Here is a 14,178-nt window from a genome sequence, read left to right on the forward strand (position 1 = left end):
CTTAAAAATATTAATTATGGTAACAAGTCAAGAATGTGCTTTATAAACTTGTGATGATTATTTTTTACTGCCATTTTACACATTTTTATTGACAATTTTACACATTAATTATACACTGAATCGCATGATTTGATCTTATGACAGGGGCCTTTATTTTTAGCACCAGAACACTGTTTTGATCAATCAGCTTTTAGGACTGCAACGATTTTTTTGATAATGGTTAACACAATAGCACTGACATCAAACACAGGTGTAAAACTGCTAAATCTTTTAACAAATTGATTGGTTAATTTTTCAGACATACAAATTTTAAAAGGTTTTATGGTTATGGTATAATGCTTGATGTGAATGCGACAACCCAAGTTCTTATTTTTAATCTTTGCAATATAGAAGGCTGAGATCCTGCCAACACATAATAATGTTGCAACATTGTCTGGGCTGGATAGATGGACGTATTATTGCGTAAGAGTTCAGTCCCGCTGTGAGTTCTACAACAAGAGCAGTATCTTTAGTGAAACGCACTGCAGAAAGACAGGAGGAGAAACCCTATACACAACTCGGTGACCTTGAGTTTACTGTCTAAATGTTTCCAGTTAAGATATATTTCCGTTTAGAGTAACATTTCTGATCACTCTAAATAGGGTCAGCCTCAACCTCTGTTTATTTCAATATTATTCTATTCATTAACTTTGACTAGAAATAATTATTGTAATAATTAAGTGTCACCTTTAAGGGGACTAAATAAAGTATGTTTAAAGTTGAGCACGCAGAGAGCGGCCACTTAAGCGTATAGTCCAACACTGATTCGCTTATGAAAGTTGACCAGTATATTAATTATAACGCCCGTACTAGGATCATGTGCGACTATGAGAATCAAATGAACGAGTGTAATACCACAGCTTAATCAGAATAAATAAACAAACATCCATCCAAATTCTGTAAGTGTTAAAAGTAATACTCAGTCCGATTTGCTTAATAAACAATGAGATCTTTATCTTTTGGAGACAGATAAATCTACCTAAACGCATGGATGGCTGATACATTTTTCCCCCTTACAGTAAGCAATGAAAGAATGACCCCGTCACTGAAATGGTCAATAACTTAAGTTTAATCTCACAAAACTCCCGTTATAATTAATTAATTAGTAAAATCAGCAGGTGTGTTTAGCGGTATGCACCGACTTTCGGTGCAGACACAACCAGTTTAACAGCGAATTTCGCAAGGTTTACATAATCTAATCAGCATTTGATCAATCGGAGCACCCTTAACACAGAATATGCTTAGAATGACCAATGAGTGTTCTGTACAGTTCATGCACAGCCCTTGCAAACAGCCAAGAAGCTTCATAAACTGAATGTGTTTTATGTGTGATTTCAGGAGAAACTACATACCTGGAGATATTTCTTTATTTCCTGTTGTCACTGGTGATGTGTTTGCTGTTGGGGTTGGTTCTGTCATTAGGCTGCTACAAGACTTTCAAGACCTTAACTAGCATTTTTTACCCAGCTACTCAACTTCCAGTGTACATCCATGAGGTATATCACATTTCTTTGTAAAAAAATAATATTACAATCTGACATCATATTATTTCATTACATGCTACAAAAGATTACATGCTACCTTTTGCAGAGGTGGAAAAAGTAATAAAATCTTCTACTTAAGTAATAGTAAAGTTACTTTACTTTAACTTAAGTAAAATATCATTAAAGTTACTGGTCTAAAAATCTACTCATGTGAAAGTAAAAAGTAAGTCATTTTAACTGTACTCAGAGTAAAAGTTACATACAGAGAATTCTAGTATAGTTAAAAAACGACATGGGGATATAAATCTCAAACTAGTTGTTTTTAATTGTAGAAACATCTTTTAGCAGCTAGTAAATACAATCACTATAGCACTATAGTAAGGTTGTAATTGATGTATTGCTGGTAACATACATTATTTTATTAAACTATATATAGTTTAAATGAGCATATAATGAGATGAGTGCCATGGCTATATGACTTTTATTCTTTACATGTTTATTGTCTTCCTAGCTACCCTGAGTTGGGTACATGTCTATTCCCCTCTCTCTCTCTCTCTCTCTCTCTCTCTCTCTCTCTCTCTCTCTCTCTCTCTCTCTCTCTCTCTCTCTCTCTCTCTCTCTCTCTCTCTCTCTCTCTCTCTCTCTCTCTCTCTCGCATTCTAGAGGACGTTCTTAAGTTGTGTTTTACTTGACGCGAGGCTGCTAGACCTCGGAAGACAATTTGCAAATGAGCGGTAAAAACTCGGTCGGCAATTCCGTACTCAAGAATCCTACCTTTCATAGGATTGAAACACCCGCTTCGCGTCAGTGGAAAGTGGTCGCTTAAATATGGCCAGGAGATTCTTTCATAAGAATTGAATTGAGGGTCTGCATTAGCGCGCGCCTCTCTTGTCCGTCGCCATGATTCTTTTAGCACGTTCCTCCGCCCATCAATCATCCATGCGCGCCTTTATCACCTTGCATTTCTTAAAATATTTTTTTACTCCGTAACGGATATGATTTAAAATGTAGCGAAGTACAATACTTTAAACAAAACATACTAAAGCAAAAGTACAGATACTACTCAAAAAAGTAAAAGTACACAAAAAACTACTCAATCACAGTAACGTGAGTAAGTGTAATTTCTTACTTTCCACAGTATTGAACGTTTTTAAAAATGCATTTATAAGTAATGACAGAGCATAACGAATCCAGGTTTCTGTAAAAAAGGGGTTTATTGAATTAAGTAAATATTATGCCAGAGTAGTGACCATTTAATTGTATTTAGGGCTGGGCCATAAGACGATAACAATAATTATTGCTAAACTTTTTTTTCTTGTTTTAGTGGGAAAAAAATAAAATAAAATTAAGAAATTGTTAAGTTTAGTACATAGACCTCACCAGTGGTTCCCAAACTAGGGGTCTGCAAGATTGTGCTGGGGAGTGGCAGTATTATGATATTTTATAAAATGGATTAATTTATCATAAATAATGTGTAATTAAATCTCAGAAAAATCAAGCTTCTAACCAACAGCAGTACATTGTATAATTTATAATTAAGTGTGCTTGCAAAATGTTCGGGCAGTACCGGTGTAAGTTGCTTGAGAAGATGACGTCACGGATCCATGTCGTTCCTCCGCCATATTGGATAGAACCTTAAAAAAGTTTCACAGGTCACAAGTTTTGTCCAAACTTCAAGAAATTTGACGTACACGATCCTTGGACCAAGCCTCACAAAAGTTACTAGAAGGATTTTTGATTTTCGGAAGCGTTTGCCCATCACAGCCCAAACTAAATGTGCGTTGACGCCGCCAAAACAGGAAGTAGTTTATATCTCAGGAACGCTTTCACGTATTGAAACCAAACTTTGTACATGAATTTGGGTCTCCAATGTGAGGATGCACAACATCAAAACAATTTTTTTTTTCTAAAATTTTACACCGCCAAACAGGAAACAGTTTATATCTCAGCAACGCTTTAATGTATTGAAACCAAACTTTCTACATGAACTTGGGTCTCCAATGTGAGGATGCACAACATCAAAAGAACATTTTTTTTTCTAAAATGTTACGCCGCCAAACAGGAAGTAGTTTATATCTCAGGAACACTTTAACGTATTGAAACTAAACTTTGTACATGAATTTTGGTCTCCAATGTGAGGATGAACAACATAAAAAAAAACATTTTTTTCTAAAATGTTACGCCGCCAAACAGGAAGTAGTTTATATCTCAGGAACACTTTAACGTATTGAAACCAAACTTTATACATGAATTTGGGTCTCCAATGTCAGGATGCACAACATCAGAAAACAATCTAAAATTTTACCCAGCTAAACAGAAAGTCATTCATATCTCAGGAACGCTTTCACGTATTGAAACCAAACTTTGTACATGAATTTGGGTCTCCAATGTGAGGATGCACAACATCAAAACAATTTTTTTTTCTAAAATTTTACACCGCCAAACAGGAAGTAGTTTATATCTCAGCAACGCTTTAATATATTGAAACCAAACTTTCTACATGAACTTGGGTCTCCAATGTGAGGATGCACAACATCAAAAGAACATTTTTTTTCCTAAAATGTTACGCCGCCAAACAGGAAGTAGTTTATATCTCAGGAACGCTTTAACGTATTGAAACTAAACTTTGTACATGAATTTTGGTCTCCAATGTGAGGATGAACAACATAAAAAAACAATTTTTTTCTAAAATGTTACGCCGCCAAACAGGAAGTAGTTTATATCTCAGGAACACTTTAACATATTGAAACCAAACTTTATACATGAATTAGGGTCTCCAACGCAGGATGCACAACATCAGAAAACAATCTAAAATTTTACCCAGCTAAACAGAAAGTCATTCATATCTCAGGAATGCTTTCACATATTGAAACCAGACTTTGTACATGAACTTGGGATTCCAATGTGAGGATGCACAAACTAAATCGGTGGCACCAGAGCAAGCACACTTTTGCAGTTCCTCCGGAAATGCATTTTCTAGTTATTATTAAGTGTGCTTGCAAAAGCACAATTATTGTTCTTAAGTTTTATTATTCTTATTCTTCTTCTTATTATTATTCCTGGGTAGATTTTTTGTGTCAGCTCTAGCGACCAGACCGTTTGACACAGAGACACTGTTCAAACTTTAAAATGTTTGGGCAGTACGGGTGTAAGTGGCTTGAGAAGATGAAGTCACAGATCCATGTCGTTCTTCCACCATATTGGATAGAACACAAAACCTTAAAGTTTCACAGGTCACAAATTTTGTCGAAACTTCATGAAATTCCACATACACGATCCTTGGACCAAGCCTTACAAAAGTTACTAGAAGGATTTTTGATTTTCGGAAGCATTTGCCCATCACAGCCCAAAATATACCTGTGGCGTAGTCGCCAAACAGGAAGTAGTTCATATCTTAGGATGTCTGTAACATTTCTTAACCAAATTTTTTATATGAACTCTGGACTCCAATGTGAAGATGCCCAAGATAAAAAAAAACATTGCAGTAACATGTCTATATTATGTTATTTTCACTTTAAAATGTCCAATAAAATCCTATGTAAAAATAAAAATGTCATTAGACTTTACCACTAGAGGGCAGCCCAAGCGTGTTTAATTGCCTTCACACGTGACTAGACCGAAACTAAGTGCGTGCCTATTGAAAACTATATATACTGAGGATTATTTGATACTAAATCCGATGGAATATTAATATTTCTCATATACGTTTGTGCACAAAACTGCAAATGGATGTTATATTCTGAAGGCGTGAATCAACGCGAGCTCTCTGGAGAACGTGCAGTTAGGAATGTTTCGGGGATTCAGACGTAAAACCCTTTCTTTTATTTCAGTAATATATGGCATGACAAGTTTAATTCCCTTTTTCATCAATGTAATACATTGTAAACGTATTAGTTTGTAAAGACGCGTATCCGCGCGCGTCAGTTTCGCGTCCTCGCGTAGCAGTGATCGTTTGGCATCGGCTCTATAACAGCTGCATGGTTTAAATGATTGTGAATTTACGCGAAAAAGTGTCACTTTACCTTAAATAATGCATGTGATGCCAAGTGTATTTAAACAGTCATGACTTTGAGAAATTTATGACACATTAAAACACAGCTTGCCACAGCTAGAAGACTGCTTATATGCCATTTACATAATCTTCAGATAAGAAAGCTATATATCTAAATCGTATGCTTAACTACTGTTGAACGGGAACATTATGCTGTCAAGAATTATGCTCTCAATCACTCAGCGAAGCATTGATTTCATATGGAAAGCATGCGGACAGGGTCGCAATCTTGATGCGCGTGCATCTGTTTTATACAGCATGAGATGCAGAGCGCAACTCACCCCTTCACGTGTATTCGCTCTTTGGTCTGCCCGCATCAAGATGCAAAGACTGACAGTGGTGAGTTAAGAGACCACCGACTCTATGGCTGTTTTAACTTTATTTATTGTATTTCCAGCTTACAACACCACCTTTTCCGACAGTTGTTGTCTGATATGTCGGCTCAATGATCACTTGCTTATCCACAAAGACGTTAATAAAAGATCCTGGCGTTTCTCCGAAGTTCAAAGCAGACAAAGGCTCAGATATTATGCGAGTCATCGTTCTCATACAAGAATGCAATTTAAACAGTTAATCGCAGTTAATCGCCCATCGCTCACAGCCCAGTACCTGCACCACTGTATGCGTATCGCGCTGACAAACATACACCTGATTTTACTGCTCTGACGAAATCTAAAAGTATAATTTCTCTTATTAGAAGCTAGCCTAATGTTTGCCAGTTATTAAGATGGCGGTTGTAGTTTAAATAGAGGTCGTGAAATAATTAGCCTTGACAAAAAACTGCATAAAACAATGTTATGTTCCATATTATAAACTTTTGGTTATGTGTACTTAAGTGAGTAAATAAGTTAAATTCTCAATGAGTGTGATGTAGCTCTTATTTACCCCTTTAAATGTAGAATAAAGCTTACTCGGGTATCTTACAATGCACTTATGTTGTTATGCAGTTTTAAATGACAAAATACGAACATGTCTGGATGTAGATAAAGCCTACTTGGTCATATTACAATGCACAAGTTTTTTTTGTATGCATTTTCAAAACACATGTTTGTAGAAAAAGTATATTGTACAATGCACTGATTTTGTTGTTATGCAGTTTCAAAATACAACATGAGTATGTTTAAATGTATATGTAGTCATCATCACTGATATATCTCTGGCCCTCATGACAAACTAATTGAGTAGCCCTGTCGTAGACGCTCAACACGCAATCATATTCATAAATAGTAAAGAAATGCAATGATATTAGGCTATCTGTGCTGCTGTCGCTCTCTCCTATCGCTTATTTTAAAAATGAGCTTATGATCAATAAAATGCAGCTTATATCTGCTGCTTTTTGTGACATGAACTCTGGCCTACATTAAAGGTGCAGTGTGTAATTTTTAAAAGGATCTCTTGACAGAAATGCTAAATAATATACCAAACTATATTATCAGGGGTGTATAAAGACCTTTCATAATGAATGTTATGTTTTTATTACTTTAGAATGAGACGTTTTTTATCTACATACACCGAGGGTCCCCTTACATGGAAGTCGCCATTTTGTGCCACCATGTTTCTTCAGAAGCTCTTAATGGACAAACTTTTTTATTAAGCTGTCTCCAATCATGACATGTTTGTCCTGTGGTGACTACCGTAGCTTCTCTATGCATTTCAAAAGCGAGGGGTGAGCTGTGAACCAGAGCATGTGAGCGAAGCAGAGCGGTGTGACGCTCCGCTAAATATTCCGGTCTACTGTTCAAGCGCTCCACTCAGTCGCTCACCGCCCAAGCAAGCGCTCCGTTAACTTTCCGCTCACGCTCGCAAATAAACCAATTCCCGCTCAGATCCCGCTCTGACATAAAAAAACATTTAGTAAGCCTAATTGTTTTCTGTACTGACGTTCTTGAATAATTGCATTTAATTAAAGTATTAGCTGATAAATCGCAGTTATGTACAGTTGTGTGTTGGCTATTAGACCTAGTTTAACTGATACGGTGCTCCGGATATAATTTAAATTAACAATTTGTTTACACGACATCCACATGTTTTACTAATTCACAATTTTAGATAATAATAAATGTAATAAGTAATTACGAAATATTATAATACTTCGTTCCCCTTATGAGAAAAAGATTAACAAACTATTATATAAATATATTATTTGAAAAAACTAAAATAAATTGAAGAACAATTTCTTAACAAGAAGGTTTTTTTAAGTGCAAATTTACAGTGCATGATTAAATACAGAACACAGCGGTGTCTTAAAGAAATTAAAATTAGACCGTATTTATGAATCTGTAAATGTACAAAACGAATGCAATACAGAAGGCCATGATGAGTATTTATTTATGGCATTTTCAATAGTATATTAATAGATAAATTAACGTGTATCTATAGCAGTGGCGGCTGGTGACTTCTTTTTTTGAAGCTCACGATGCGAAGTTCGTCACATGTATGTAGCATTTCAAAATATGTGTTCTGCGCTTTGAGAGATTGTGTGTGCATCACGTGTCATGCCAAAATAAGTGCCTGCTGCCTTGAACTTGAACTTGAAAGGAGACGCTCGCGTGTGCCAGAGATTAGTGCATCCTCGGAAGTGCAGTCACGAGCCGCCACTGATCTATAGTATGAAAACGAATAAATCATTATTTTGTCTAAATTAATCTGGATAGATCATTTCAGTCAGACTGATTTGTCATCATTTCAGAACAAGCTTAAATGCTATCTATAACAACTTACATTTTATCCCGAGTGTTACTTGGTTGAAAATATGTAGAAATATAGCATATGCGAGAACAAATTAGGCTACAGAACAAAAATGTTTAGCTCACGCCGACCGAACGAAAAGCCGTTAATTAAGCGGACTCTCTGTAAAATAGAGGACAGGCTGAATCAGTCGAGTCGGCAGATTATCATGTTTATAATGTTCCACGCAGATACTGTTCATGAAAAAATGTAATATCTAAATGTCCAGAGTCAAGTGTTCAGTCAGTTAATACTAAAGGCACCAGCGTTTTTGGTTGAAGCTTCCTCATCCACGGAGCGGACGCTGTAGATGCACATAAATAAAAACCTTTATAGTTCTTTCTTTAAGTGGTTTTAATGTTGGTAAGCAATCAGTTATATTATGGCGCTTCGTATTTGTGTTGATCAGTTATTAAAGTAATTTTAATCTTTAAAACTGCATCAAGATGCAGATGACGCAGTTATTCTGTCATCTTAGTTTCGTTTCTTTCATTTATATATAAGGCTGGCGACTTCATTGAAACAATATTTGAACTCCATAACTTATTGCTAGCCGTTTTAACAGATTCTCGAACTAGCAAATTACCAAAGGGCATTCTGGGATGAGCGAGCGGTCCGGAGCGTATTGAGCAAGCGGAGCGGAATTTTTGGAAATGCGCTCTGATGGAAATATTACCACACCGCTCAACGCTCCGCACCGCTCACATGCTCTGCTGTGAACTGAGCTGTTGTTTGCAATTTGGAACCTCACCACTAGATGCCACTAAAATTTTACACACTACACCTTTAAGTCTCATGTTTTTAAGATTATCTTAAGTACTAAAGAAGGATTTTTGGTATATTATGTACAAAACTAGTGTGTGAAAATAGGGCACTTTAAAGGGATTGTTCACTCAAAAATTAAAATTATTTAAATTACAATTCTAAAAAAAATTTAATAAGAAAACACTGAACATGTGCAGCACAGCCGTTATAGTTGGTTCTAGGCTAGTTAGAGTGGGTTATCTAGGCTTGTGATCCCTGTATTTACATAAAATGGTCTGTGCTAAGCCCTTAAATGCTGGAAACACCCCTGGTTACAAGCCTCTATACATTTCTGTGTGTGTGTGTCAGGAATGCTTTCACGTATTGAAACCAAACTTTGTACATGAACTTGGGACTCCAATGCGAGGATGCACAAGATAAAAAACATACTAAAATTTTACATTTCACAAATCACGTGACGTTAGTGACCGCACCAGAGCAAGCACACTTTTGCGGTTCCTCCGGAAGTGCATTTTCAAGTTAGTTTTGTTTGTTCCAAATTGTACGTTTTTTTTCATACATTTTCTTCGGGGAGGCCATGAAGGGATGCATCGTACACAAGCTGGGGTATACGCCAAAAATGTTTGAGAACCACTAGGCTACACAATCGGCAGGTTTTTAGTTGTGAACATGTTTTTTGGTGAACTTTGTTTTTTACACAATTAATCACAGTCAGTGAGACCAGCAGGCAGCACCGAACACACCGTTACAGTATCCACTTCAAATTTATGGTGCAAAGGTTGCTTTATTATTTAGTCATCAATAATAAATCTATTAAATGCACCTACTTTTATTCTATAAACATTAAACATGCTTTGACCAGTCTCAAATATCAAAAAAAGGAGCACTTCTCGGACAAAAAAATATGCTAAAGTCGAGGTGCTAGGTGTATTATGACCAAGCCATATTAATAAAGGCTTTTTTAAGAGAGTGCCTTGGAGTTTTTTTTGTTTTGTTTGTTTGTTATGCTTTGACCATTGGTGGACTGTGAATCTCATGTACCATATGGTATCTGGTGTATGTGGCTTGTGTGTCCTATTATCACCATTATATGCAACCAATGATTTTACAAAAAGAGCACAAAATTTACAAGAACATGAAATCGCTCATTGATCTAGACACTTCTTTTAACTTTCAAAATGCACTACATTGTTGTATTTACTTTTAAATACACAAAGTAACTGAATTTGTTCAGACTGATGATGGTGTAAAGTAAATAATCACAAAAGTAGCAAAAATATTTGTATTTTTTATGATAAGCATGTAATTAATCACACAGAAAGGGTCTCTCTATTCTGTCTCTCTATTCACTGGAGTAAAGTTAAGTTTGTGGTTCGTTTAACTCGACTGACATGAGCTCCACTGGCCAATTTCAGCTTTGCAGATCCATCTCCAAACGATTTCTGCATATATTTAAAAATTATTTCATTCTGAAGTCTAAAGAAGTGGGAAAATAAAGCTAACCTTAAACTATCTCTGTCTTTAGCACTGGGCAGCTGACATGCCATGGCTTTTGATTCCTGAGTCCGAGACTGTCTGTGAGTACCTGGACATTACCAGTGAGATAAACACTGCAGTTGCAGTGATGGATGCCCATATCTCAGAACAAGATTGGGCCACAGAAACGCACAACCAACACGACAGTGGAGATTCTGGCTTTAACTCCACAGAGGAGGACTCAAGCCATAGACAGTATGGCCTAACAGAACACATCACATGCAATGACGATCAGATTGAAGACATGTGTAATATAAAAAACAAACAGATGCTTGAAGTTCTGTGTTTAAAACAAGTAACACAGTACAATAGAGATTTACATGGAGATTAAGGCAAGCCCAGCCTTTCCTTAAATGTAAATAGTAATAAGTTTTGTTCACAAAATGTACAAATCTAGCATAGTTTTGGCCGACATCATGTAACCACAGAGGCGGCTTTTTTAGAGATGATGTGGAATATTCTATGTTTAGATTGCTTATGATTTTTATAATTAGTAAGCTGCTCAAAGACAATGTTTAGCTTTTGTTATTGCTTTTTCTAAGCTTTGAAATAGCCCTATTTAGTCTCTAGTGAAATGATATATATGACATGGTAAAACTGAAAAGCGTTTTATTCTTTGATCTCTTTATGCAGTTCTTTGAGTCTACATTGTCAGATTTTTTTGTCCTTTGACGAAAACAAAAAGCTTATTCTCTTTAGAATACTTTACACTTTATTATGGCTATTTTACCACTTGTTTCTACCACTGTAAATTTGTTTTTAGAATACCTCATATTGAGGTGTCACTATTATTAACTTTTTATAAGCACTTTTTGTTTCATCGCCTCCATATGACACATGATATGTTGCTTTATTGTTCCTAATCTTTGTAAATTGCTTTGGATAAAAACGTCTTCTAAATGCCTAACCGTACACATGTAAATATTTTGGGGTCCTTCACATGTCATTTCCCAGTCCCTGACTTTAGGTTTAGCAAATTACATAGGGGCGGTTTCCCGGACAGGGATTAGACTAGTCCTAGACTAAAAAATCTTTAAGAGCTGTCTAAACTGAAAACAACTTGCACTGACATATCTTAAAATACATCAGTACGCTTTGTTTTGCCTCAAAATGCACACAAGTAATTTTTTAGTAAGGCATGTTTGTTAAAACTACTTATATTTCCTAATTAAACTAAGGCCTAGTCCTGGTTTAAGATATTCACTGTCTGGGAAACTGCCCCATAGTGTTACACGCAAACGTCACTGGCAGAGACTCCAGATTACTGCTAACAATGTTGTAAATAACACCGACTGATCGTCTGGTTTTATAAGAATTCCTAATGTATTATCAGGAGCCGGGAATTACTTTTGTGTTGCCTGTGTATCTGGGGGCTGGTACTAAAGCTTTGAATGCTATGAAGCATGCTATGCTTTTAACACAAAAGAAGTTTGCTTGTCTGGAACCAGTGAAATGGTTAGGCAGAGCTTCCAATACAGACTGCCATTTAAAATACATAATTTTTAAAAGCCTTTAAAAACTGTACCTATTTGTGTAGACACATTATGGGCTTATTTTATGTCACAACACAAATTATACTAATTAAAGTTTGAAAATGAAAAATAATATCAACATACCAATAAAGCATAATTACCATTATGGTAAAAGCATAATAAAAGAAGTAAAACCCTTCAAAGCAACTGTAGATAAGCCAACTTTGGGAGTATAAATATTCTGAAGAACTGTACTATGCTACGTGTTATATTCCTTAAGTGAGCGTGTAATTAGTAACAATGTAATTTAATGCTAAGTAATATAAGCTGTAACAGTATAATAAAATAAAGTGAAAACGAAAAAGTGAATGTAGTGTAATGACCAATGTATGTTAACCCATACTTGGAATGTAACCCACCCAGTGAGTACTAAACACGCGCACACACAAATGCAGTTTTTATATAATGTATAAGCAATTCTGGTCACTGGCGATGTTGTGCATTCAGTTCCCTTTTTGGTGTAAATGCCAGTCAGAATGGAGTGAGTGCCAGGTGTGGCAGAGCCTTTACTCCAGCTTTGGTGCTGACCCATGTACCAGCTCTCATGGAAAAGGGGTATCAGAGACACGGCACCCAAGACTTGCATTATATTGATCATCAAGGACCATGGATTCAGATATCTCTGCTCTACTAAAAATAAAATGTCACATACATCTTAGATATCCTGAGGGTGAGTAAATTAACAACACATTTAGATTTTTGGGTGAGCTGTTCCTTTAATAAATCTGTTGCTTTTGTACATGATTCAATAAATCTTTAGGAAGAAAACAGTTACAGCATCAAAAATACATACACTTCACATGCTGTGGTAAACGCTTGTGCACATAAACAGATAGAATATATACTATAATTACATCGTCACCAAGTAATTGCAAGCAAATATGATTTACATTTACATGACAATAGCACAGGATACAATACAGTCATGGACAAACATATTGGCACCCTTGGTAAATATGAGCAAAAAAGCTGTGAAAATAAATCAGCATTGATTATCCTTTTTTTTTATTTATCTTTTATCAACATCATACCAACAGTAAAATGTGGTGGTCTGGGGCTGTTTTGCTGCTTCAGGACCTGGAAGACTTGCTGTGATAAATGGAACCATAAATTCAGCTGTCCACCAAAAATCATATAGGACCAGCCATCTGTTCATGACCTCAAGCTGAAGCGAACTTGGGTTCTGCAGCAGGGCAATGGTCCAAAACACACCAGCAAGTCCACCTCTGAATGGCTAAAGAAAACAAAATAAAGGAGTGGCCTAGTCAAATACCTGACCTCAATCCTATTGAGATGATGTGGCATGACCTTAAAAAGGCAGTTCATGCTCGAAAACCCTTAAATGTTGCTGAATTACAACAATTTTGCAAAGATGAGTGGACTAAAATTCCTCCACAGCGCTGTAACAGATTCATTGCAAGTTATCGCAAATGCTTTGATTGCAGTTGTTGCTGCTAAGGGTGGCCTGACCAGTTATTAGGTTTGGAGGCAAACACTTTTTCACACAGAGCCACGTGGGTCTGGATTTTGTTTTCCCTTCATAATAAAAACTTTCACTCAAAAACTGCATGTTGTGTTTACCTGTGTTATCTTTGATTCAAATTATTTTGATGATCTGAAACATGTGTGACAAACATGTAAAAAAAATGGGAGGGGCCAACACTTTTTTACACCACTGTATGTATTGCTTGGTCAGTATTTGTTTTGGTTATAGGTTTAGTAAGAAAAGAAAGAGTCTATCAGCAAAGTCAAGCAGTTTCAGTGCAGCTTCAGGTTCCTCCACAGACTCTGAGCCTCCAGAGGAGCTTTGTACTATTAAGAGTTTAGCACATGCCTGTTAACCCAGCCAGGGATTCTCTATTTGTGATTATACAGGGTCATGATAATCTGACTCAATTAATTAGTTACAAATGTGCAGTCAACTGGTCTTATTCATCTCTGGTCTTATTCATATCTGATAAAATAAATGTTGCACTGGACCTGCAAAATGCTGTAAATTATTCATAAATCATGTATCCTATCTATCTGTTCGGGTAAAGAAGAT

The 14,178-nt window shown here is 36.1% G+C and overlaps 1 protein-coding gene across 1 annotated transcript in view; it reads left to right on the forward strand.

The window, feature by feature from the left end:
- Nucleotides 1-12,443, forward strand: part of il10rb (interleukin 10 receptor, beta) — a 30,209-nt gene extending 17,766 nt beyond the window's left edge. The window contains exons 5-7 of the mRNA XM_073854830.1: nt 391-536; nt 1,376-1,535; nt 10,592-12,443. Coding sequence (XP_073710931.1) covers nt 391-536; nt 1,376-1,535; nt 10,592-10,933 — 648 coding nt within the window. The 3' untranslated portion in view covers nt 10,934-12,443. The remainder of the gene's footprint in view (nt 1-390; nt 537-1,375; nt 1,536-10,591) is intronic.
- Nucleotides 12,444-14,178: the final 1,735 nt, after the last annotated feature.

Source organism: Misgurnus anguillicaudatus, chromosome 17 (assembly GCF_027580225.2).
Source record: "Misgurnus anguillicaudatus chromosome 17, ASM2758022v2, whole genome shotgun sequence".
Classification (NCBI taxonomy): Eukaryota; Metazoa; Chordata; class Actinopteri; order Cypriniformes; family Cobitidae; genus Misgurnus; species Misgurnus anguillicaudatus.